A 26,776-nucleotide genomic window follows, 5' to 3' on the forward strand; every position below is an offset into this window, starting at 1 on the left:
TCATTTTCATATTTATTTATTCTTTGTTTTCACATTTCATTTTGAATGATGTAAATTACATAATACTATATGGTGTCTTATAAATTAATGACTTGGGTGGCAAGTGATCTTTTAAGAAATATATATACACATACTTTCTACAAAAGTGCTACACATATTTAACAATGTTTGCAGAGCCTTTCACATCATGTAAGTGTGTGTTAACCTATATTTCAGTAATTGATGAAACATTTAGCTTGATGTGCTGAAATGTCCACATTAGTACATACATGGCGTGTGAAAAAATAACACTTCATAAAATAGAATTCGGGAATGATAATGATGAAACCAAAAGAAAGTTAATAGCTGTATTTTATTGCCAAAGTGTGTTTTTTAACAAGGAAAATTTACTTTTGTCATATAAATGTATTTATAGAAATTACTGTTTCCAGTCAGCTTTTCTTGCTGTGTATTTGAATATATATGTATTATAAAGACAAAGCAACAAATAGTTTTTGTGCTACATTTAAGTGAATTGCTAAGGATGTTCAATAGTTTGTGAGTTGCTGGGGATACACATACACTAACAATATAACATTACCCATATCAATTCTCTATATAAATTTAAATTGTCGCATACATATTTATAATTTAAAATGGCCTTGAGATGAACAATTATGAGAAACAATGTATGGCTTTCTTTATAGGTTTAAAGTCTACAGGCACTCTGGAAAATTGAAAATCATTTCTTATTTTAGGAAGTTCTTTTCAAATATAGCAAATTAGACAGTTACATTGTGTGACATCAATCATATTTGTTGCATTTTCTTAAATCAATTTTGATGATTCTGTGGATACTCTTGACATTAAAAATTTTATGGATTAAAAATCCCAATGTTTTGACAAAAATAGATAATGCTGAAATGATGATAAATGCAATAAAACTGCTATATAATACTCGCTCTATTATCAAAGCATCAAGTTACTGGTACCAATACACAGTAACAACAAAAACATCCTAGAAAACCTTAATCAACAAAATGAACTCCAACAAACACTTCACATACATAAATAAAAATATCACAGATAATTATGGCACATATCACAACTAAGAGGTTTTCAAATATTGACAGATATTCATACTATTGCATCAGCCATTATTATTTTTTATAAATCAACACCTATTGATTCAGGAATATTTATGGTGCAAATTTGCCATGAGGCTTGAAGCAAATTTTAAAATTGCTGTATGTTTTCCAGTATTTGAAATACAATATTTATAAATGCTGTAATGACTTGCATTCTACAAACATCACCATGCAGTTTCATTCTAACACAGTACAATGATCATAGTAAATGCATGGTAAGTACATTGGATACAATTTCAAAATATCCTACTGTGGATTCATTTATTTTTGCTATTTTTGCTAATACCATTTTTTTATAAATTGATTGAACTCCAATTTTTCATGGATATTTGAAATTGTGGTTTTGTCAAAGTCTGCTTTCTATTTAAGGAATGACTGTAATAATTTTTCTATCTATGAAGTAATAAGATAAAAAAAACTTAGTGCACACTGAATACGCGCGTAGGTCATTTCTTATAATTTAATTCTAAATTCCATTTTAAACCGTAGAAAACCAAGAAAAAACTTTGATGATGTCACGGTCACATGACTAAATTATGTCTATGGGCTTATAACAAAATAACGTCAGCCAATCAGAAGACCCGTTACATCCAAAATTAAATTATACTCCTATGGAAAATTTACAATTTAGTGAACATTGGAATTGGTGATTCCTGGGTAACCATGAAATCCATAAAAATTGGTATTTAACAAATAATAATGAATCCATAGTACATCACATACAGATCATGCATGCCATTCATTTGTATAATCTCTGGTGAATAGATGGATGACATTGATTATACACAGGTGAGACGGAGTAATTCATATAAGTTCATAATATTTACAAGTATTGGGATCATAATAACAGTTTAGACAAGGATCATACATCAAATCTAATTCTTCTTCAGTGTCTGTGTCTTGTGTTCTTCCTGTATTCTGATCTGTAATGGAGACAAGGTTAAAATTACATATGTAATTTTGCTTAGTACACTGGTACTTTAAATGTTGAAACAACTTTCTCTGTAAACGAAAATACAATTTTCATGGGTACCAAATTTCGTACTTTTATCTAAAAAATATTGAAATTAACTAGTAGGAAAATCAACCTGCCAATTTTGTTTTTCTGGCATTACAATTCTTAAAGATTTCCTTGATTTTACTTCCCAAAATTATTTAAAATAAAATGCTTTGCTGAGTGCAGTCTGAAGGACCACAGAGGTCGAACCCTGAACAGTTATGTCAAATTTGGACACAATATTTAAGCTTGATAAATAATATAGGTTTCTGACACAAAATAAATGTGGTCAAAGATCTTACAAATCTAAATCTAAGTTTCATGTTGATTGGACTTTGACTTCATTAAAAACTACCTTGACGAAAAAAATTAACCTGATGTAGGACAGAAGGATGATCAAATGGAGAGACACACAGACCAAAAAAAAAAATAATGCCCCTACATAACAGTTACCTAGAGTTGGACATTTACCTTTAGTTGGTGATGTGCTGCTGATGGAGAAATCTTCTGTAGAATTGGCAAGTTCATGAGGTAATATTATTGGTGGACTAAATACACCACTCCAATCTCTGTAAAAAAAAATAAAAAATTATGAAGTCAATATTTTATAAATAAACAAAAGAGAGAAGAACAGAAATATCTTAATGTAACAATTGAAATAGGTTAAAATGAATGAGAGAATCTCCCCTAAGATGCTAGCTACTTTGTAGAAACCATTTGCTGTTAATTTTTGGTCAATAAGTTGGTTTTTTTTAAATATATTATTGCCATTACTATTATGTCTCAGGAGTCAGGACATTTTTTTGGTAATTATGAAGCAAAATAATTAGAACAGTACTAGTGTTTTAGAGGTTCCTCTAAAATAAGCATAGCAGCACATACTTTTTATATTCATTCCAAATGCACATTGAAAGCTAACTTGTATAAAAACATTACAAAAATGACAATATAAGAACCCTTTTATTAACTTCTTCCTATCCATAATGCACATTTATCACATATTTTGTATAAACTCAGTTTGGCTATTCAATTGCCAACAATACAAATATTTTAAAATAAGTTTAATTTTGAAAGGAAAATTTTATCAAAATTACAAATATTCCTGATATTAAGTCAAATCCTTCTTCTATGTTTTATCTTATCAGTTTAGCCTACAACAAACATCTCCACTTATAAATTGAATGAAGAGTTATCTGTGGAGAATTGCAGGTTATTACAACTAAAAATAACCATAATTATTTTGACAAAATTCTTCATGCAATATTTACCTTGGATTGGATGACATGGTGTCTGTGCTTAACCTTCCTTTCATTTCATCTTGGAAATTATGTGGATTGTTTGGCTGAAATCAAACAAAATATTCATCATGAAACAAGTACATTAACAATGAAATTTAAGGTATACATCCAATGACATCAATGAGACAGCAAATCCAACATCATAAATGTCCATGTTGTAAAGATGAACTAGGAAATGTTAATAGATGAGGAATGTCTTCATTTTAGTATTACATGTATTTATAGATTATCGTGGATCATCTCAACGAGATTGATTTTTCTCGCTTGAGCTGGTACAGCGAAAGTGAGAAAAGCAAGCGAGTTGAGATGAACAATGATAATCTATTTATCGCTATTTTACCTATGACAACGTTGTCAATTTCATCATGTTCATGTCAATTTCGTTACGGCAACGCCACGTGGCCTCCTTAGTTTCTAGTGATAATTATTCCATCTCAACCGAGTAGCATGATATGAAAATTATTACAAAAAAAGATCAAACGAAAAATGCACAAAATAGCGATAATAAGATTTATCATAAAAAGTATTTATTCAATTTGATTGCTTTTGTTCTCATCCATCAGGTACTTTCTTAAAATATCATGAACATGAATAAATTCATTAAAACTTAAATTTTTATTATGCCCCATCTACGATAGAAGAGGGGTATTATGTTTTCTGGTCTGTGTGTCCGTCCGTTCATTTGTCTTGCTTCAGGTTAAAGCTTTTGGTCAATGTAGTTTCTGATAAAGTTGAAGTCCAATCAACTTAAATCTTAGTACACATGTTCCCCATTATATGATCTTTCTAATATTAATACCAAATTAAAGTTTTTACCCCAATTGCACAGTCCACTGAACATAGAAAATGATAGTGCAAAGATTTGGTTTAAGTTTTTGATCAAGGTAGTTTTAGATGAAGTTGAAGTCACATTAATTTGAAACTTAGTACACATGTTCCCTATGATATGATCTTTCTAATTTTAATTCCAAATTAAAGTTTTAACCACAATTTCACGGTCTACTGAACATGGAAAATGGTAGTGTGAGTGGGGCATCCGTGTACTATGGACACATTCTTGTTTCTAATGATACTTACAGGGGCCTGCCATGTGCTATCTTCATCACTTGTAGCATGAGGTGATAAGTCATATAGTACACCATTACCAAGGGTAGGACAATTCCCTTGTATAGGAATATTGATGGTTGGACCTTTAGCTGGACTGATAGAATTAGTTTTTCTTGGTGATGGCACAACATCTTCCATGGCGTCTTCATTCTGACGTTTCATACTTTCAAACATTCTAGCTTCAAATGAATCGGTTACTTCTGCTATTTGGTATTTTGCAACATCGTACGGTTTCTGAAATGTCAATATAGTTTATAATGTAACAATGGCCAGGATGGCCAAAAGAGAAAGAAAGCACAATACCATCATAGATTAACATAAAATAAGGTTCCTTTGATAGTTAACATTTTTTGTTGTATTTTTTAAAGAAAGAAATACCCTCTCTAATCTAATTCATTTTCTCTAGAAAAAAAAATATAACATCGAAACTTAAAATTGCATATAACAAGGTTACATAGCTTTTGATGGTTGGGGAAAAGTGAAGTGACAGAACAGAGAGCAACTTCTTCACACTAATTGCCAACCACATTTAACTAGTGTGAGTCTGTAGTTCATCATAAGATCTTTATTATGGTATACTGTCTGTTTTACTATATAGAAGACGGACAATTGAAAAGTACTACCCATAAGGAGTGATACAACACTTCATTCAGACTCTAAACAAAACATTAATTTCAAATGTAAAACATACCTTCACCAGTCATTTTATGATAAGCCCTTAAATGTGATATTTTGGATAACACATGTTAAGTGATTTATTCTTACAAAACTTTCTCAGTGACTTGTAGCTTAATTATTTGACTTCAAAAAATTTTACTTGAAAACTGCTCTCTAATAATTTAAAAGTTAAAAATATCATAAGTTGTAAGACTTGAATAGAACTTGCTGACACACTGACTTCAAGGAAGCCAATCTAGTTTCAATTTCATACTTAAAATACTTACCTCCGATGATTTTGCTATTGACTTTCTTACATCAGCCTGAGAAATTTCCCTTAGAGACTTCCGACTCATACGTGAAATGCTTCTATTTGTAAGAGTAGCTTCTAAAGGATCTTGTAATTGACTAGCACTTAATTCTGGACTACCACTGGCCTTTTTAGGTCCATTTTGCAAAGGTTTCAAATTTAATTTTGTATCTTTAGAAGTTTTAGATCCCACACTAATTTCAGAAAATCCTGTGTCTGTAGTACTGCCTTTTTTAGAGGCAATATTTCTAGACGGTTTCTTTTCAGTTTTATTTTTCCGTTTATCACTAGAAGTTTGTGGACTAGCACCAGCACTAGATGTACCACTATTAGGTCTATGTACAACTGTGCCACTCTGTGGCCTTCCTCCTGAGGTACCACTTCCAGGTCGACCTAATGATGTGCCACTGTTTGGTCGACCCAGAGATGTGCCACTATGTGGCCTACTATTTGAACCACTATGGGGTCTACTATTTGAGCCACTAGCTGGCCTAGACCCAGGTAGTTTTTTTCTAAGTTTACTGTCATTTTCATCACTACTTGACTGGTTGCCATTATGAAAATCATCTTCAGGCTTTGGACCTCTTGACAATGTTGGTCTACTTCCTTTTCTATGTCCTTTGGTTGTTGAAACTGTATTAATCTGCAATAAAAGTAAGTAAGATAAACATGGAAAATGCAAAACTGAAAATCTAATGACAAAATTTTTTTAAAATCCTAGTCAAAATATTCCCTGAATAAAGATATTTATTCTATTCACTCTTATAAAAGACGTTATAATTTTATCCCAAGCTTGGCAAAAAGAGTCATTTTAAGTTTATGCTCGCCAACTTGTTTATCAAAGATAACATGTTACCAAGAATAACATTAATATTACTCAATAAATGACTACACTATATGTTCTCTTGTAACTAACTTGTGTTTTCAAGTGTCATGTCATTTGAAAACCATAATTATTTCTAAGATTATTTGGATACTGCAATAACTGCATGTACTTTAATGTTAACTAAGCGGTAAAAAAATGTGTAATACCCAAATACCTCTTTTTCATATTGGAAATGTCTTATAACATGTATTGAGATTGCATTATTGGCTTAATTGATGTCCCCATGAAATGTACACAACATCTCATTAAATTCATATTATTTGACCGTCTTTTATTTTTAATTATGGTGATTATTTAGTCTCTTAAATATTAAATGAATGCTTTTCGATCACTGAATGTTGATTGAGGGATTACATTTCTTCTGTTTAGGCATCTTTTTTGGGATTAGTGCAGCCATAATTTTAGTATTTGACTTCAATTATTTTGTTTTGAAGGAACATGATAATTTAACAAGTCTTTACAAAAACACCTTAATATATTTAATCTTGAGTGGCTTGACAGAAAAGAAATTACACCATAATAAATCAAACACAATTTAAAATATTAATAAACAGTATCTTACTTTATTGTGATCTACATCATTATCAGCTATGTTGTTTGGAGATAAACGCCTTTTGGGTGCTGACTTAGGCTTGGATACAAACAGAAACATTTCATTATTCTCTTCCTCAATTTCACTGAAAAAGAAAAAAAGTTTCCATCCTGCATAAGGCTTGACTTGCTGCTATTACATTAAGGCTTTTTCTCTACCTAAACTTGCAATTATTAAGAACTTTCCATATAGTGTGCCAATTTTATTGGCTGTATGGTAATTCATTTTCACAATCGTACAAATGGAAGCCATTGTAGGGATGACACGCTACCAATTTTGCTCTTGGAAACCGATAAATTTATCCACATTGCACCATTGCAATCCTTATATGACAGTTGTATTTTAAAAGACAAATGTATCAACTAGCTAATGAGCATCAGTTAATAATCTTGTCTGCATTGGTTCAACTTAAAACTATTGTCTGATCGGTTGTCAGGTGGAATCTTTGAAAATTCATAAAGATTTTAAAAAAAATCTAATTAAATATTTCGTGGAAGTGCAGACTAGATTTTTTTAGTGTATAAAGACTATAAACCCTAGTTATCACACACAAAAAAATAAAATTTTTCGAAGATATGCATTTTCCTCATCCAACTTGAAAGACTGTCGTCAAGTACTTCCAGAAAAAAAAATAGCTATTCGAACACACCTTCTCTGTTTTTGTGACTCATTAGATGGGTATTTCACTTGACCCATATATTTCATCTTTTAGTACTGTGATTTTTTTGTGTTATAAAGTCAACCTGTAGCTTTAATATATAAAAATGATAGAATCTGAAGCGACACGATGTATGACATGTATAAAATATTCTTACTTTGTACGATATCAAGACAAAATACTCAACTCAAACACACCCTAAAATAAAAAGGTGCACTCGTTTTTTTCTTTTCGATAAAATTGTTACCCATTTTTTGGAATTTTTTCTTCAGTCACAAAATGGAAGGGCAGACTCGAAAATTACTGAACTAATAGATTGATATGTTTTCCGTATGTGGTAATTTTTTCAAAAAAATCGGAGGTTATGCATTTTCTTCATCCAATTTGAAAGATACCTATGTCGTTGACTTGAAATCTAATTGTTCTGCTTAACTATGTACTAGATAAATTGAAAACTTATGCAAATGGTGTTTTTAAAATAAAACACCTCGTTATTGAGAAGAAAATTGCAATTTTGTTTGTTTCTATTAACTTTTAAAAATTTTGTCACTATAGTAAACAATATAGTAAACATTTATCGCTTCTCTAACAAAGAGCTTCGAAACTTTTGTTCTATTTCAACCTGGTTTCCGACTGTGTTGCATTCAAAAATCAAATATTGATAAATACTTTTTTAAATTCCCTCAATTCATTCAAGTGTCAACAACCAATGAATGTATGACATATATATATATAAACCTACTCATCGCTTTCTTCATACTCTCCTCCGCCTTCATCCTCAATGTCTGATTCTGCCGAATTACCTCCATGTATATCTAGCACATCCTCCCTGTTTAACATGGCTATCACATTACTTACAGATTCATCCATATCTCGTCCATCTCCTTGGTAATTCCTTACATTATACTCTATGTAAAAAAAAAGTATTTAAAAACTTAATCATGTATGAGTGTCAGGGGCTTAAGTGGCTTTTTCTTCACAACATCTTGAAGAAATTTGAGCAGGACCTCCTTACTGAGTATAGAAATGAACACATACCCACAAGATACTTAGAAGAGTTAGGCTTTTAAAGATCAAATACAAAATATTTCTTAATCACTAGGCCAATCATCATGTTTAGTAGTTTTGAGAAGCAGTTGCTTTCTCTTCTTTCTTAAAAATAGAAGAAAAACTTTCAATTAAAAAAAACACAACGAAACAAATAAAGACACACACTTCTCTTGAAAAAGCTTAATTTTTTGTTGTTCATATATATTATATAAATAACACATAGTTGAGAGGGTGATAGAGCAGATTGTTACCCAGAGATCTTTTTTTCAAGAGGTACCAATCACTCTATCACCCTCTTGGCTATGTGTTATTTAAATTATTATACTGAATGTTCTATTATTATTGCCTTTTTCAGATGAATTTTATTTAAAAGTATTTTCTATGACGTCACGTACATAACAATGTTGCAGATATTATAAAAATCAACAGGAGTAAAGCAAGATGTTTTATTTTATTATTTTGACAGTCAAATAATAAAATCTAAGATGTAGAACTTAAGCATTGTCTTTAAGAACTTGAAGTAAATTCAATTCATTGTCCTATAAATTATTGATTTTTAATTGGTCTAGAGGAGAGGGTGATATTCCAAAAAATTGTTACCTGCTCAGCCATGATATATAGTAAATTAACACCCTTGTATTAGCCACTTAAAATGTGGCATTTTAACGTGAAGTATAATAAAACTGTATTCTACAGCTATTTAAAGGAGTTTGGAAGAACCTATCTTAAAATGTTTTTGTCATTTTAAAGAAAATGATTGACAATTTCAAAAATTTATTAATTAAATTGTTTGTTTAAAAGCAATTTGGGTGTAAAACCCATAGAAAAGGAATATTAGTTTATGATAACCTATGCCTAGACTATGAAATAACAGGGGCAGATAACCTATGCCTAAACTATGAAGTAGCAGAGGCATATTCATTGTGTCACTTAAAATTCAGTAAGATTCATTACCTCCACTTTTTCTTGTGTATATATCTTCTGCCTTGCTGGCAAATGATGGCCTACTCTCTACCCCTGAATCATTAGGGGAACCTGAGTTCAGAGACTCGGACTCAGAAGATGTCCTTCTTTGCCTGTTTGGCCTTAAATGACTTAGAACACGACTAGCTTCTGGTGGTGACTTAGTCTGTGGAGATATATTCTGATTTTCATCTGTAATATAACTTTTATATAAGCACACAAAATCAATTGATATGAAAATAATACATATAAATACTATATAAACTCTTTTATTTATTTCTATCAGAGCTTCTAAATTTTTATTTCTTTATAATAGTTTACACACAGTTTTTATGAACCAATTTATCAAAAATGTGTGTGTAAAAATAATTTGGTTTTGTTTGTTTTTTATACATGTATGTTAAAAGGTTATTGTTTTAAATATTTAATCATTTAATCATTATTAAATTTAGTCTCCTATTTGTGTTCTACCTTTTGCAGACCCAGCACTATTAACTCGGTCTTTATTTGAGTTATTTGGACCATTTTTAACACGTATCCGTCTCCTTTTGTGTCTGTCTGATGAAGGTTCTCTTGGTGGATGTGGCTGTACAATCATTTTATCTTGTCTGTCAATTTCTGAAAAGATCAAATTCTAAGTTTTTCACTTGATTTTATAATTTCATTATATAACACTATTAAATCCTGATAAGTCTTTTATATTTTATCTAATAAGTCAGCTATCTTAGAAATCTTACAATCAGTAATGAAAATCTATAACAAATCTGTTATGACAAACTATACTATGTTGACACTATAAAAGCAATATTGTTCGACTAATTGGGTATTTTTTTTAATTAAGTTCAATACATACATCCCAAACAATATTTGTAGACTATATATATAGCTATCCTACATAAAAAAAATATTAGACTTTTTCTTTTTGATATGCTGGTTCTGAATGTGCATTGATTCTAGGAACTGTCAACAAAAATGTTTTATGATCACAGAAACAAAAGTTTTGTATGTCAGCATTTTCTCTTAGAATCTCCATTAATTTGATTTTAAATTTTAATTTTAAATTAGCAAACTAATGTGAGATTTTTTTTAAGATAAAACAATGATTTTTCAGTGTAGGATTGAAACTTATATTTGTCACTAGTTACCTATTCTAGAGATCATTTCTAAGGATTCTTTGGTTAATGGATCAGAATGCTGTCTCTGGTGTAATACTGATTTATTATGGTCTTGTCTGACTGATCCAGCACTATAAGCTTGATTTGTTGCCTCTGACACCAAACCATCTTTACTGACTATACTTGCTGATAAATCCTGGCCTCCTCCGTAGCCATCTAAATAATAAAATAAAACAACTTTATTTTAAAACAATTTTTAACAAATAAAACAACTTTATTTAATAACATCTGTTAATCTTAATACCAAGTTTTTGTTGTGTTGTTGACAAAGCATATATAGTTTGGAGAACAAATTTAATCTTTTTGTTATATTCACACAGCATGGTTAATTACTCACTTTAAAGGGAAACTTCGCAAAAAAATCAAAAATTGATATTATGTCCATTCTGTATAAAAATGCTCAAATTTATAAATATTAAAGTTTTATTCCGCTAGATAAGAGATCACCATCGATTTTAAATTTTGAGTATCAGTTCTCTGCCTTCCGCCATTTTGTTATCATGTCCAAATAAAAATCACGATATGTCTATAAACCACAAAGAAACAAAACTACAGTAACCGATGTAGTCTTAATTACGTGTCGATATCTTGTCAATCGTACGGTTGTTTTATCTGACTAACTAACTTGATACGGAAAATGTTCTTATTTTTTTAATAACCATATAGTCTGTTATTTTTAAACTGTTAATATTGGAATTAGTTAAAAAGTCAAAGTTCAAATCATAAATAAGTGTTCCGTGAAAATTGTTTTCGAAAATCTAATTCGTTCATAATTCTTTTAAGTAATATACTTTATTCAAATAAATTAGGATCTTCGCTCCACTGATCACCCGCATGGCTTAAGGTATTACTCCCAAAGGTATTGTGAGGGGTGTAAGGTGACACGTCCAGGTATTCAAGCGATTTCCTGTCGGTCTTGCAAGTTCATGCATCGTTTCACTTCTGTAGGTATTGATCAGTGTACACGGCCGATAACTTATAACTTTCCATTTTGAACTATCAGGTGCATGTATAATATACATCTCTGTCTTGCGTGTCCGAAAGTGATATAATATACTAGTCATTACTTTACTCATACGCTTGTTTATAAATAAAATTTCTGGTGTAAAGAATATTATTTATAAAAAAAAAATGATACAAAAGAAAAAAAAGGAAAAAATTGAAGATATACAAATATACGTATTTTATCCAAGGGTTCATTTGAGAAAATCAGAGACATATAATTGTATTATATGTCTCTGGAAAAATGCAATATTTACTCGTTGTCAATAGTAAAGGACATAGTTGGATCATTCCAGAAATGTTGATTAAAAGAATGTGCGCACTTGTCGACGATTCGTTTATACGCCCGGATAGAAAGTTACGGAACTACAGCGCAATTTAAAATATATATATACATGTATACATTGAACATAAGAAAGAAACATACATTTTGTGCAAATTGGGGTAAAAGTTTTGTAAATAGACTAGTCCACGTATACCAACAGTATGTAATCATCCAATTCGATAGACTATTGTATACCAAAAGAAGAAGAAGAAGAAGAGGACCAATTTGATTTAAATACAGGTCGATCTATAACTTGCTTTGGTTCATCGAAGTTATGAACATAGTAAAATCACAGATTTATATATCAATTAGATTGTTCTCGAATAAAGAAAGAAATTCGTCATCACCACAATTGTTCCGACATATGCAACTGGACGTACACTAATAATCCCCGAGGAATGTGAATATTTTCTAGGAAAGCTATTGAGTATTAAAGTTTCAAATCATTTTCGGGATTTATTTTCTTTCTTGATATTCAATGACAGCAAATTTAAAGAATAAACTGCTTGTCAGATATTTGTCCGCTTTAGGGGTATTCTTGCCAGTTGAACAGACTTATAATTACATTCAAAAATAGGGAAAGATGACATTAAATTCGTTGTCTTTTGTTTTTAAACATCTTTGGTCAATAAAGTATTATACGTTGTGAGACGAAAACTATTTTAATAAGGACGTTCCCGATTATGATTAAATTTGGTTGACGTTTTTCACACTTGATAAAGAATATCTATTCGTAATTTTTCGATTCCATTCCAAGTAGACCTTAAATTTGCTGTCAATTTTTAAAACTTCTCAGGTAGAAAAATATTTTTTCTTTATTCGTTCATATTATATTCCGCTTCGGTAGAGTTATCTTCAGTGAGTTCCAGTTATTAATTTATACGTGGCTTTTAAAAAGTCTAAATCTAAGTGTTCTCATTCATTTATTTGCCTAATAAAGACAAATAAAAATACTTTGATAAAGCTATTTATAATTTCGAAGTTCTCCTTTTTATTAGATCATTTCAATCGGACATATGATTTAAGTTTCCCGTCTTTAACCGAAAATTGTGTATTTCTTAGTAAATTAACTTATTTGAATTCAAATAAATAATAGCACCAAACATAATTAAATAATTCCACGGCGATCAATTTTTATTTGTCACCAACTTGAATATATATTTTAAATATGTGTATTGAATGCTCCCTTGTCTTATAATTCACTGATCCGAATAGACAGTCACACCTGGCAAGGTGTGCCTAAGAGGCGTGGTTAAATACCGAAGTGCAAATAACAATTTACCTTTCAACAAGCCATCTACGAGTATTGCCACAGAACCGTGAATACACACATCGTATCAACCAAGTCATAGCAGAGATAGTAAAAGGTCAATAAGAGTACACCAACATATTGTCTTTACAGATTATTGTACTTTACTTTGTTCACCTTTATATCAGTCCGAAAATATATTAATTAAAAATAAATTTATAACTTTTTGTGTTGTCTACAAAAAAATTCGAATATATACGTTTAACATAGAAAATTTATCTCATGAATATGTACAATTGAACGTCTGTGCGTTTTATCTTCTTATTATCGGATGGTTATTTAGATAAAGCATAAGTCATCGGCGCGCTTACGATTACGTTAAAATATGATTAAAAACCAAGACTTTTAATGATTGTATTTTAAATCCCGGCATGCAAAAACCAGGAGAAAACGTCACGACCTACAGGAAGTAGTTCATATTTTTTCATTAAATATTGAATTTCTCCTTTATTACTGCACACATAGCGATAAAACTTTGTGAATATATATATTATGTCATAATGAACATATTTAAACCATAAGTAAAAAATCGTGAATTTTCCCTTTAAGACATGTCACTGACAAATAAAATTAAAGTTATTTTCAAATTTAACATCGATTATAATTTCTTTGTTGTGTTTTGTGTAATGTTGTTTGTCTTTAGATAATTTTTTGGGATTTTTGTGCAGCATTGTCAGTTTGTTTTCAACTTAAAGAGTTTGGGTATCTGGTAATTATAAGTATCATTTGCTTCTCTTTAACAAACCTTGAGATAAAGAATTATTATATTTAAACATGAATATTAGAAATTCAATCGAGCGGCACCCTGAACTATACATCTAGTAAGCAAACTTCACAACACATATTAATATAATACAAACCTTCAACTCTTGAATGAGTGCCATCAATTCTAGAATGAGTATTTCTGTGACCTCTACTTGTATTAAGACCAGGCTGAAAGTGTGAACAAATTTTTTTACACAATCTGATATCAATGAGGCATGCATATCTATAATTTTTATAAATGAAATCCTTTCAAACCATGACAAGTGACTAAAACATTTACCCTCTTTACTGCTATATGCATTAAATTTTATGTATCAAAAAGTATTAAGTAAATCTTCAAAATCAAAATCTTATATGTCAAAAGAATTTGAAGATAAAATTCTCATCTTTTGGATTCAATATATTCAAAGGTATCAAGTCCAGTTTAAGTCAAGTTTAAGTCAACTTGAACTTGAAAATTAAGCACTTAAGGGTTGATAAGTGTTTCCTTTTGATTCTATGAAAGACAAGCATTCTGATAGTATTGCATGGCAATACTTAGTCCCCTACCTGGTAAAAACTCAGTATACTGGAACAAAATGCTAACATGTTCTACAACTTGTCATGATGTAAACAAAAAGAAAATAATATCAAGGCAATATCTTCAAGCATGACTAAAATCAGAGTGGAAAACTGATTGTATGAGTGAACTTTTCAAGTCAAAGGACCATAACTCTGCACAACATTATCAGACTGAATCAAAAATTTCAACTTGATTTATTACTTTACATGATTAAACTAGTCCAATTGTCAATCTATATCTTCAAGCATGATGAAAAAAGTGTGGGAAACAATCTAGCATTAGATATGATTAATAGTTCACTATCAGATACAATTAATAGTTCACTAAAATCAGATATGATTAATAGTTCACTTAAATCAGATATGATGTAATACAATGTATATCTATTTTCAAATTATAATCAAATATAATTAATACATTTTGTAGTTTCAAATACTTTTTCTTTCATTTATCACAAACTACCGGTAATATAGATTTGTAACTTATCTATAAAATGTCAACAACTTTTATCTACACAACTTCATCGGTAGGGTACTAATAAACAAAAATATAATAAGATAAGAATCTTATCCCTTTGAAAGTTTGAGGCTAATCATTTAAGTTCTTTTTTCTAAGACAGACATACCTCTTTTCCCCTTCGGGCACTGGTTGGGTTGACAGCAACCTTGGTACCAAAAGCAATAGTGTATCTGCTGGTATCAGTAAATGAAGATCTTCTTCCACTTAAATCTGATATAAAAAAAACACATCATGATATATCTTTTAATGCATTTAAAAAATGTTTAAACCCTTTTATTTAAATTCCCAATCAGGGTGCAAAGTCATGTCATGATTGTCATTATAATGATATTATATTAATAGAGTGGTAATTTTAACTTGAAAATTTAATATTAGCAATGATAATAAAGCATTTATTTAATTTTGTCTGTGTAAAATATTTTCATCTCAAGCTTTAAGACTGTATTTTTTTTTCTTTAGTCCAGTAGAGTGATAGTGCAAGGAAGTCATGACATGAGTCAACATCATTGAGGTTGCCTGAGAAAATAGGGATAATCAGATGATCTATGTTTTTTCAACTCAAGGAAGTTCCTCAGCTTCATCTCATCTCAGGCCTATTGCCTTAGATAAAATTCATCCTGAAAAACTCCCTCTTGATTTCTAAACCATAGATAACTAATTTATAAGTATTTGATTCAAATTTATACAATAATATATTGTAAAAACAGTAAGATTTTATGTTTTCTTGTCCAGTATTTTGACTCCATTCCTTTTAAATAGGAAATATTATTAAACAGGATTTTTTTGGGGTTCAAAATTGACTGCAATATTGCACAGAAATATGATGGCAACAATGCATTGTTTATTTTATTATCACAGGAGTTGTTTGATCCAAAGTTGTCACAAAATATACAATTAGAATTGAATTGAAATATTTACCTAGATCCAATGTTGAAGAACGACTAACATCCCCACCAGACTTTAATCTTTCTACATGCTTAATTTTTGTTATATTCAGCAACTATAAAACAAAAAAAATAGTTTATTCGTTTTTTAAATTTAACAATATATGAAATGTGTTTCACTAATTGACAATGTACATACACATTATGTTAATGTTCATTAATTTATTATAAAACATATACAAATTAAATCGAATCTAGTCCATTCATCTTTTAAATACTTTGAAAATGTATCTATCTGTCAGTTGTGCACAAGGACAAAAGATTCTTTGAAAAAACATCAAATCTGCTCTATCCTTATCATTTTAACTGAACAATATACAGACTTCAGAACATACCTGAGTAACTTGGTCCACATCACGAGCAATATACAGACTTCAGAACATACCTGAGTAACTTGGTCCACATCAGGAGCTATCTGGAACTGTTTAGGTATCTGATCAATCTCTCCTGAATTGCTATTTGGACAACCATACAGTTCTAACAAAAAAAAAAATTGATTGGAATTAACCTATGGCAAATCTATTATACGCTGAAGCCAACACAAAGCCTGAAAATGCTGAATGTTTATATATGACAATGGAAGAATACATTTGATGTAAAATTATCTAGATGCTTTAGAAGACATAATTATTTTGATGGATTTTCATTTTATGAACCATTTGTACCTGCATTGCCATTAAAATGGACTAATATTCATATTGCATTATAATAAAACTTGGTTTCACTAGCACAAATATCTATTTACCTAGCTCTCTGTAAACTAACTTTTAAAAATTGCAACAGTAAACCTAGGTCACATGTAGGCCAAGATTCAAATACCATGCAGTTATCAGGATAATGAAACATGAATCTTTCAATAGCTGTGTGCAAACCAATATTAGAAGACATTAAATAGTACATGCTATGGTTCGTTTTATTTAGAATATTTAAGGAATGACTGTAATATTTTTTCTGTCTATTCGAAATTACATAAAAAATTTGGTGCACACTGAATAACGCCTGTAGCGGGTTATTTAACAGTGTGCACCACATTTTTTATGTTATTTCGAAAATAGACAGAAAAAATATTACAGTCATTTCTTACAATTTAATTCTAAATTCCATTTTAAACCATAGAAAACCATGAAAAAACGTTAATGACGTTACGGTCACATGACTAAATTATGTCTATGGGCTCATATTAAAATAAGGTCAGCCAATCAGAAGACGCATTACATCCAAAATTAAATTATAAACCAATGACCTCCAAATTTGACAGCTTGAACAATTTACCAAGGAAAGAATTTGTGCAAAATTTAGATTTACTGCATGTACCATACCTTCATCTCCAGCTGTATCAGGAGGCTGTGTTTTCATTGTGAAAATTCGTCGTATTTTACAATTAGCTGACACTGTAATAGACTCTATAGCTTTGTATGTTTGTCCTCTCCATATCTCTCCTACCATTGATACCATATCAATACAAAGATTCAACCACTACAATAAATGAATTGATTCTACATGTACACATTATGCATTTTCTGCTCTGACAGCATTAACCTCAGGGGAAAAATCTTACAATAATACAGTTTATTTGCAGCAGTGTTCTAATTTGCAGAAGAACTCTATAACTTTACTTAAGCTTGTCTGAGAACATGACAACCTGCCTCCCCCCGCAAAAAAAACAACAAACAACCAAACAAAAATTAAAATAATGGACCTACAATCATGCAGCTGTACAACTACATTTTCCCAGGTCTCAAATATTCAATGAATCTTTTCCATACTTGATCTACTAACGGTAAAGTAGAAGACATCCCATTGGAAGTTTTATGGGAGCTATCCTGAATTGGTTGACAGTTATGGAGTTTCTGTGTGAAAGATGACAAGGAATATGTTTCGATTGTCATACCTATTCTACCATCCGCTTTTTCTTGATTGTGACATCACAAAATTAAATGAGAATTGATACCAAATCTGTACTAAGTCCTACAGTATGACGGGTGCTACATGTGGAACACAATTAGCCAACCCTTCTTGTGCACTTGAGATTAACTAGCTTTTGCAGTGGCTAGTGTTGCTCAGGTTTTGCTTTTTTTTTTGTTGTGTTTTGTGACTGCAGTTTTGTCTATCAGCTATTTCATTTTATTTTTATATGATTTATTCAGTCTCTCTTTGACTTGTTTGATTAGATTCTCCCTTTAGTATCATTTGTCTCTTATTCAATAGATAGTGTTATATCTTTAAAAAAATTATACCTTATGTTTTTTCATGATGGTGAGAGGAACTCTGGCATGTAATGATGCTGCTACTTGGGTTTCTTTCTGTGTTGTTGATAGGAACAGTCTTCTTTTGTTGTTACCTAAATCTGTAACACTGCAAGAACATACAAACTTCATATTACATGTATCTAGTTAGTTTGAAGTCATGGAAAAAGACAAAGCAACCACCAAAGGGGACATTGATAAATATAAATTTGATTCCTTTGAAATTTATAAACCAATTTTAATGGGTGTATTATTCCTCAGCAGCTCATCTCATCTAGTATTATATTTTCTTGGGAAAAAAGAGTTGAAAACGCATCATACATTTACATTCTTTCATTTTTTGTTTGCAGGAGTAACAAAAAATTTTGTTCAAACTTATTTTGAAAACAGCAATAACAAGTGAAACTGCGAGCTACTGCTCACTGATGATACCCCTGCCGCAAGTGGATAATATAAATAGTGTAAAAATATGCAAGTGTTCGGTAAACAGGAAGTTGTCGGGTGATGAATCTGAAAACGCATCACACGGTATAGCTGACTTATATAAATCCTTAAACCAAATTTCAGAAATCCTTGTATTGTAGTTCCTGAGAAAAGTGTGACGAAAATTTTCAACTTGGCTATCATGTGTAAAATCATACAAGTGTTCGGTAAACAGGAAGTTGTCAAGTGATCAATCTGAAAACGCATCACACGATATAGCTGACTTAAATAAACCCTGAAACCAAATTTCAGAAATCCTTGTATAGTAGTTCCTGAGAAAAATGCGACGAAAAAATAAATAGTGTAAAAATATGCAAGTGTTCTGTAAACAGGAAGTTGTCAAGTGATCAATCTGAAAACACATCACACGGTACAGCTGACTTATATAAATCCTGAAACCAAATTTCAGAAATCCTTGTATTGTAGTTCCTGAGAAAAGTGTGACGAAAATTTTCATCTTGGCTATCATGTGTAAAATCATACAAGTGTTCGGTAAACAGGAAGTTGTCAAGTGATCAATCTGAAAACGCATCACATGGTATAGCTGACTTAGATAAACCCTGAAACCAAATTTCAGAAATCATTGTATAAATTAGTTCCTGAGAAAAATGCGACGAAAAATATTCATGGGACGGACTGACTGACTGACGGATGGACAGACAGAGGTAAAACAATATACTTCCCCTTTTTTAAAGCAAGCGGGGGTATAAAAACTTACCCAAGTTCTATTAAGAAGTCTTGGCCTTTACCCACAAACAATTGTAATATCAGGTACCGCTGTATCAAGGTTACTGTAACATAGAAAAGATGAAATTGTTCAATAAAAAGGATCATTTAATAATCAAAATGCTTGTGAGCACTGAACAGTAAAAAAACTCTGTAATTCACTGCATGACAGTGGCAATCTATGTGGTAAATTACCAAGATATCAAAGTTTTATACATGAAGTACAAAAAAATGTACTAAGATGGTGGAAATTCACAATTAGAGTAATATCAAAGCAAATACTAACTTGATGGAACCAGCATGCTTGTTAGTCATACACACTTACGTGATTGTTTTGGATCCTTAGGGATCTGTATTTTTGTAGTAGCAGGAGTTCCCTCAATATAAAATACATAACTCTTCACTTCTTTTTCATATTCCTGAACAATACAGAAGTTTTATATTGCATATTATTTGATACAAGAAATTTGATTATTTTTTCTTACCAGGGAAACTCTTCAATTATGTTTATATTAACTAGCTTTATCAAAGCTCTCATTGGAATTAAAAACACTCAATATGAAACCATAACATTCTTATCATACATGTAGAATGAACTTCTTATTTGACGGGTTGAAATTGCTCCTAATTTTTCAGGATAATAATTAGAAAATTAAATTAGATAGTACTGAATTTTAAGGTAAATGATGACCATAAATTATGCGACTAATTAACAATATAGTCTTAAGTTCAGGTCATCATTGGGGAGCTGAAAATTTCATCACAAAATCAGTTACAGCTGAATTGTTGATCTTCTTTTGCTTAAAAATATGCATGCTCATTTTATATTTCGTATCGTAGCATTGTTTACATTGGAAGGATAACCTTAAAAGAAGACATAAAATTAACAACATATGAATACCTTTTTAAACCCATTACTTGGGTACTTCCAGTTTGCAAGGGAATCTTTGCCTTGTGGTGTTAAAACTTCAAAGTATGGTCCTCCCTTAAAAATCAAAATTAAATAATCAAATAGATTTTTGGTGCATAAATATTTAAACCAAACAAATATTTCATAGAATATATTAAATTCAGTGATAACAAAAACTCTCAGTAATAGTATAACAAATTGGATAAATGTTTCTGTAATTCGGGTAAATGTACATGTATTTTTTCACAAGAACTTTTGCTTGAAATTTATATCTGCAATCGGTGAATACTGTTAACTTACTTCTTGTTTATTCTCCAGTCATGATTTCAATTGTGTAGGCAAGCTAGGGTATCTCATAATAATTACATGTAGTTGTTATAAATTAATGTCACAATTTCTAAAATGTGCAAATGAATTGTGGTATTAGCAATAAAATACAAAATAATTTTACTGTAGTTTTACTTTTGCAAAAATCAGTACATAATTTAAAGTTTTTATTGATGTGTACAATGTACATGATACATTAATAATTATCACTATTTTGTGCATTTTTCTTTGGTCTTTTTTTGTGATATTTTTTCATATCCTGCTTCTTGTTTGAGATGGAAAATTATTGCTAGAAACTAAGGAGGCACATGGCGTTGCTTATGAAATTGACAACGTCATCATAGGTAAAATAGCAATAAACAGATTATCATTGATCATCTCAACTCGATTGATCAACAATAATCTATAAGTACATGTACGTCTGAACCACTCGACCACCTAGGCTTCACAAAAATAAAGCTTTCGGTGGACGGGTGTTACCTTTCCTCATCAGTTTTAATCTAGCGTTGTAATACAGTTCATGATATTATATAAAGCATGAAGATGAAATTATTACAGATCAGCTGAATTATCTATTGTAAAGGATACTACAAATTAATGCAAGAAACAGTCACAGAAATAATTATATTCATAAGTATGTCTGAACCAGTAACAACTCTACAACAGATTTATCCATCAGATCACCAGCAGTAATGGTGATACAAGGCTGACAATACATTGACTCTGCATCATGGGCTTTGCTCATTGTTGAAGGCCGTATGGTGACCTATAGTTGTTAATGTCTGTGTCATTTTGGTCTCTTGTGGACAGTTGTCTCATTGGCAATCATACCACATCTTCTTTTTTATATTGTATATATAATTCATCTAAACATCAGTCCAACAATGTTAGATCTTAAGATTTGCTTCATTAACTTTTTGTTCTTCCCTCACCGGGATTAGAACTTAAAATACTGAGATTTCGTGGCACCAAATCGCCTTGCGTTGTATCTGACATGCTATACCACTTACAACCTAGGCTTCACAAAAATAACTGAAAACTTTGGTTAGCTACCCATAATAACCAGCAACTGCTGTTTATTATATGGACATGATTTAAATTAATAAGGGGACAAAGTCTCCTATAACAGAAGAAAATGGATAAAAAAGATCTTTTAAATATATAATTTCCAATCACTGTCAATGACTGTTCAAATAAACTCAAAATTGTTAACTTTTTTATTTTCCCACATTTGCTCAGAAATCGTTTGCTTTCTTCCAGCCTCCTTCATGTCCTTTGTCGTGAGACTTTGAGTATTCGTAAAAACAGGATCAACATTAATATTGGAAATGTTATGTTATTTCCCTTTCTTTTTGAATATTAAAACTTGTTATCTATTACAAAAAGAGGCTCTCAAGAGCCGCTCACCTTAATTTTTTTGGTTAAATCTCTCATCAATGATTTTTTTGCTTTTCAATTTATTTAAATGTTCTTTGAATCATCCTATTTTCTTTAAAAGCAAAAAAAAATCATTTTCTCCTATGTTCTATTTTAGCCATAGGAGCTATGTTTCTTGACATACAAGTAAATAAAATATAAAATTTATACTAGATACTCTGAAACTCATTTAGCCTAAGTTTGGCTGAAATTGATACAGCAGTTTCAAAGGAGAAGATTTTTTTAAAGCAACTCAATTCAACATGATGAACAAATTGTGAAAAAAGTCTTTAAAAGGGCAATAACTCTTTAAGAGTTATTTGTAGATCTTACTTTGCTCAACATTTTTGCTATTAACAGTTTATCTGTATCTATAATAATATTCAAGATAATAACCCAAAACTGCAAAATGTCTTTAAAATCATCAATTCAGGGGCATTATACCTGAAAAACCAGTTACCCAATTCAGCTGAAAATTTCAGGACAGGTAGACCTTGACCTAATAAATACTTTAACTTCTTTGTCTTATTTGCTCTACATGCTAGAGTTTTTGGGATATAAGCCAAAAACTGCATTTTACCCTGTGTTCTATTTTTAGCCATGACGGCCATATTTTTTGACGAAATAGATAATTAAACACAAACTTTATTTTATACACCCTACTGATCATTCAGTTGAAGTTTGGTTGAGTAGTTTTAGAGGAGAAGATTTTTAAAGTTAGTAAATATGATGAACAAATTGTGAATAATTGTCATTAAAGGACAATAACCCCTTAAGGGGTCAATTGACAATTTTGGTCATATTAACTTATTTGTAGATCTTACTTTGCTGATCATTTTTGCTGTTTACAGTTTATCTTTATCTATAATAATATTCAAGATAATGACCAAAAACTGAAAAATTTCCTTAAAATTACCAATTAAGTGGCAGCAACCCAACAATGGGTTGTTTCATTCGGTTACACACCATTATTCCGACAGCCCATTAGTCCGACAGCCCATTGGTCCGACAACCCATTATTCCGACAACCCAATAGTCCGACAACCCATTGCTCCGACAACCCAATACTCCGACAACCTGTAAGTCCGACAATTCTCAAGTCAAATATCAGGGTATCAGGGTAAAATAATTTTGTGTCTGTCTGTATTATGATATATTATTACGTTTTTAAGAAATAACTCTGTTTATATTACATAAGACTAGGGTAGTTCAAATACTTTCTATATACTCAGTTCGAATTCTGTATATAGAATAGAACAGAAAAGAATATTTCATTTTCCAAAAAACAGGGTCTATAAAGAGCATTTAAATCAAGACCAGCCAGTGATGGTGCTAGCTTCTGATGATACCCTGCCCAAATATTTCGGTGAACAGAAAATTGTTGAGATGTTTATCTAAAAAAGCATCACACAGTATAACTGACTATATAAACCTTGAAATCAAATTTCAGAAATGATTGCATTGTAGTTTCTGAGAAAAATATGACGAAAATGTTCAACTTAGATCTCATGTAAAACGTGTTCTGTAAACAGAAGTTTTTGAGTTAGGAATCTGAAATGCATCACACAATAAACCTGACTTCAATAAACCGTGAATGAAACCAAATTTCAGAAATAGTTGTAATGTTGTTGATGAAAAAGATGCAAAGAAAATATTCACGGGGCGGACGGACGAATTTATAGACAGAGACAGAGGTAAAACAGTATACTCCCTACTTTTTCGAAGCGGCGGTATAATGATTGGGTCATTATTAAGACATTACAATACTAATATATACTAGTAAGTTATCTTTATTTCACCATAAGCCTCAGTCACAATCGGAGCCAAAACAAAATAGGCAAAAAAAGAACTAACACATTGATATCAAACAACAGTCAGTATCAAGACCTGTACTACATAATTCAAATGAACTAACAATACAATCATCATTTTCCCATAGTAGTTAAGTTTTCTTGTGTTAACATCGAAGATTAATCATGCTCATCTAACTTTTAAAAGTTCTGACAAGTGCTAAAAGAGTTCATCCCTCAAATTATTATGAAGGGAATGTTCGATTTCAAAATGACGCTCATCCTCAACTTTATCAGCTGTACAATACGATTTTTTGAGTATCTGGCATTTTCAATTCCTAATGTAATGGGTGAGCACTGATTCTTAATTAACATATGAACTACCTTTCTTAAAATCAATGATATCTAAATATGTTTTTCCTTGAAACAATCATCAAGGTGGTAGTGACCCAGGGCTTCCAAAACGGTCATATACTTTTTAGTTTTCAAGGCTTTTTCGGTCATGTTAATATAATTCACGATCTTTTTGACCCAACATTTTGCCTTTAACAGCCATAGATTTCCGGTCATAAAAGTGACATGTTGATTAATTACTATCAAAACAACCCTGACTTCAATACTTTCTAATTTTAATCAAGGCTAATTAGTTGTTGGATAGCTGAAAACTATACCTGTTCAGGTGACAGGTAAACTAATTTCAGTACCGGACATCGTATAAATTAATCGGTCCATTCACAATTACTTTCGTACATTTGAGCGGTTTGTATCTAATTGATTAAGTCCAAAAGATCAAATTTATAATAAATACATCATAAACTTGATTTGATGAAACATTTAAAAAGGTTTTACATGAAAAAATCGTCAGAACTACGTTGTATGAACAAGAACACGTGTGCGCATGTGTGTGAACATATATTTGTACCGCATAATTCTTGTTCCCCCTGGAACAAAACTATGGATAATAAAAGTTCTTGGGAACAAACATTACATGATATTATTTCCACCTTCATAAGGTATTTTCCTGGAACTAAAATATCATATGGTGTCAAAATATTTGTTCCTTTAAAGAAAGAGTGTCATTTGATTTTTTTACACCTGATTAAATCTTAATCAATGTTCACCTCACATGATATTAACCTGTACATGTAGTACATACAAAGATGGAGTCTGAGGAATACAACAAAACTTTTACATATTTAAACGAAGGTTCTATTCTAAGCAAGGTTAGGATATATACTTTTAATATTTTATCACTGTGACTTAACTAAATGGTCCTTTAGTCTGTACCAATGAAGAAAGATATGCTAAAACTTTAGACAAGCATGAAGTTAGCCACAAACTTCAGGTGAAAATGTCTACTTTATAATGGGAAATTTAATTCCATACATTTGTAGCTAGAAATAATTTATGATATTGTAGTATATATTCCTAAAACTTTGATCATACAATAAATATTTCAAGAACTTTCATTATCTAATAACCATGATAACTATTCCTGGATAATTTATAATATATCAAATATTCCTAGATCTTTTATAATATAACAAATATTCCCAGAACTTTTATAATATAACAAATATTCATGGAACTTTCATTATACATGTAATATCATGAATATATAAAACATTGTCCATAATGTTTATTCTGAGAACTTTTAGCATATAACAAAAGTTCCATTGGGAACTTTCCTTATGTAATATTTTATCCTTTGTGAAGGAAATTTTCTTATAGCATTGGATAAAATATTATATAAGTAAAGTTCCCAATGGAACTTTTGTTATATGCTAAAAGTTCTTTGGAACAAATATTATGGGGGAACTTATATTCTGTCACACATGTTTTACCATTGTCAAGTCAACATCCGGTTTTGAAAAATGTAACTTTAAAAACAAAAATAAAGTTCTAGACAACATCAATTTGCACAAATAAAGAGTCTAATGCAGATATGAGCACGCTGATGTGCACACTTTGAATGATGCAATGCCAATTTTAATAGTTTATGTCAGAACATCAAATTCATATCAAAGTAAAGTTTAATATCGTTTTTAATCTATTGTCAATCATTGGGATGGCCATCTGATTACCATAATTGCCTTTTGTGACTTAGTCTTGGGGATTTAAATTCGGATCAGATATAAAATGTCCGGCTGGCTCAGAAAAATTTTGGAAGCCCTGGGTGGTACCCAACACCTTCACAAAAATTAATTTGGCTCGTTTAATTTTCATCAAATTTTGACAAAGTATATTTACTTTGACCCTTTGAGAAAAATTTAAAAAGAATAAATAAATTTAACCAACCGTTTTTCAGAAAAAATACACTGGTTATATTGCAGTTTGACAAACACTAATTTTGATCATTGAGAAGCTTAATATTCGCATAACAACACAACGTAATTAAAACGTTTAGCTGATTTTATAAAGTTATCCCCCTGTAGTGTTAGATACCACCTTAAATGAAAAAATAAGTGTCAAGTATGCCACAAAACACTTATTGTACTAAGTTTTTTTACAATTAGATAATTTGACAAAGACAAGAATTTCACACATTGTCTAAGATTTTTTACTTGTTGTTATTGGCTTTTATACTGCACTCGTTATATGTAAGCAGTCAAATTGCGTTGACTGTTTGTTT

General features: G+C 30.7%; 1 protein-coding gene across 1 annotated transcript in view; it reads right to left on the reverse strand.

Annotated features, from left to right (window-relative positions):
• LOC134683235 (protein CFAP20DC-like) overlaps positions 1 to 26,776 on the reverse strand; it is a 31,486-nt gene continuing 4,710 nt past the window's right edge. Inside the window, exons 2-20 of the mRNA XM_063542410.1 lie at positions 20,603 to 20,686; positions 20,027 to 20,120; positions 19,694 to 19,766; positions 18,484 to 18,601; positions 17,566 to 17,722; positions 16,632 to 16,723; positions 16,221 to 16,302; positions 15,409 to 15,512; positions 14,317 to 14,389; positions 10,791 to 10,976; positions 10,117 to 10,263; positions 9,637 to 9,837; positions 8,375 to 8,540; positions 6,945 to 7,059; positions 5,474 to 6,139; positions 4,500 to 4,763; positions 3,393 to 3,466; positions 2,596 to 2,693; positions 1 to 2,050 (exon numbers count right to left, since the gene is read on the reverse strand). Of these exons, the coding sequence (XP_063398480.1) occupies positions 1,932 to 2,050; positions 2,596 to 2,693; positions 3,393 to 3,466; positions 4,500 to 4,763; positions 5,474 to 6,139; positions 6,945 to 7,059; positions 8,375 to 8,540; positions 9,637 to 9,837; positions 10,117 to 10,263; positions 10,791 to 10,976; positions 14,317 to 14,389; positions 15,409 to 15,512; positions 16,221 to 16,302; positions 16,632 to 16,723; positions 17,566 to 17,722; positions 18,484 to 18,601; positions 19,694 to 19,766; positions 20,027 to 20,120; positions 20,603 to 20,686 (2,913 nt within the window). The 3' untranslated portion in view covers positions 1 to 1,931. The remainder of the gene's footprint in view (positions 2,051 to 2,595; positions 2,694 to 3,392; positions 3,467 to 4,499; positions 4,764 to 5,473; positions 6,140 to 6,944; positions 7,060 to 8,374; positions 8,541 to 9,636; positions 9,838 to 10,116; positions 10,264 to 10,790; positions 10,977 to 14,316; positions 14,390 to 15,408; positions 15,513 to 16,220; positions 16,303 to 16,631; positions 16,724 to 17,565; positions 17,723 to 18,483; positions 18,602 to 19,693; positions 19,767 to 20,026; positions 20,121 to 20,602; positions 20,687 to 26,776) is intronic.

This window comes from Mytilus trossulus, chromosome 1 (assembly GCF_036588685.1).
Source record: "Mytilus trossulus isolate FHL-02 chromosome 1, PNRI_Mtr1.1.1.hap1, whole genome shotgun sequence".
NCBI lineage: Eukaryota > Metazoa > Mollusca > Bivalvia > Mytilida > Mytilidae > Mytilus > Mytilus trossulus.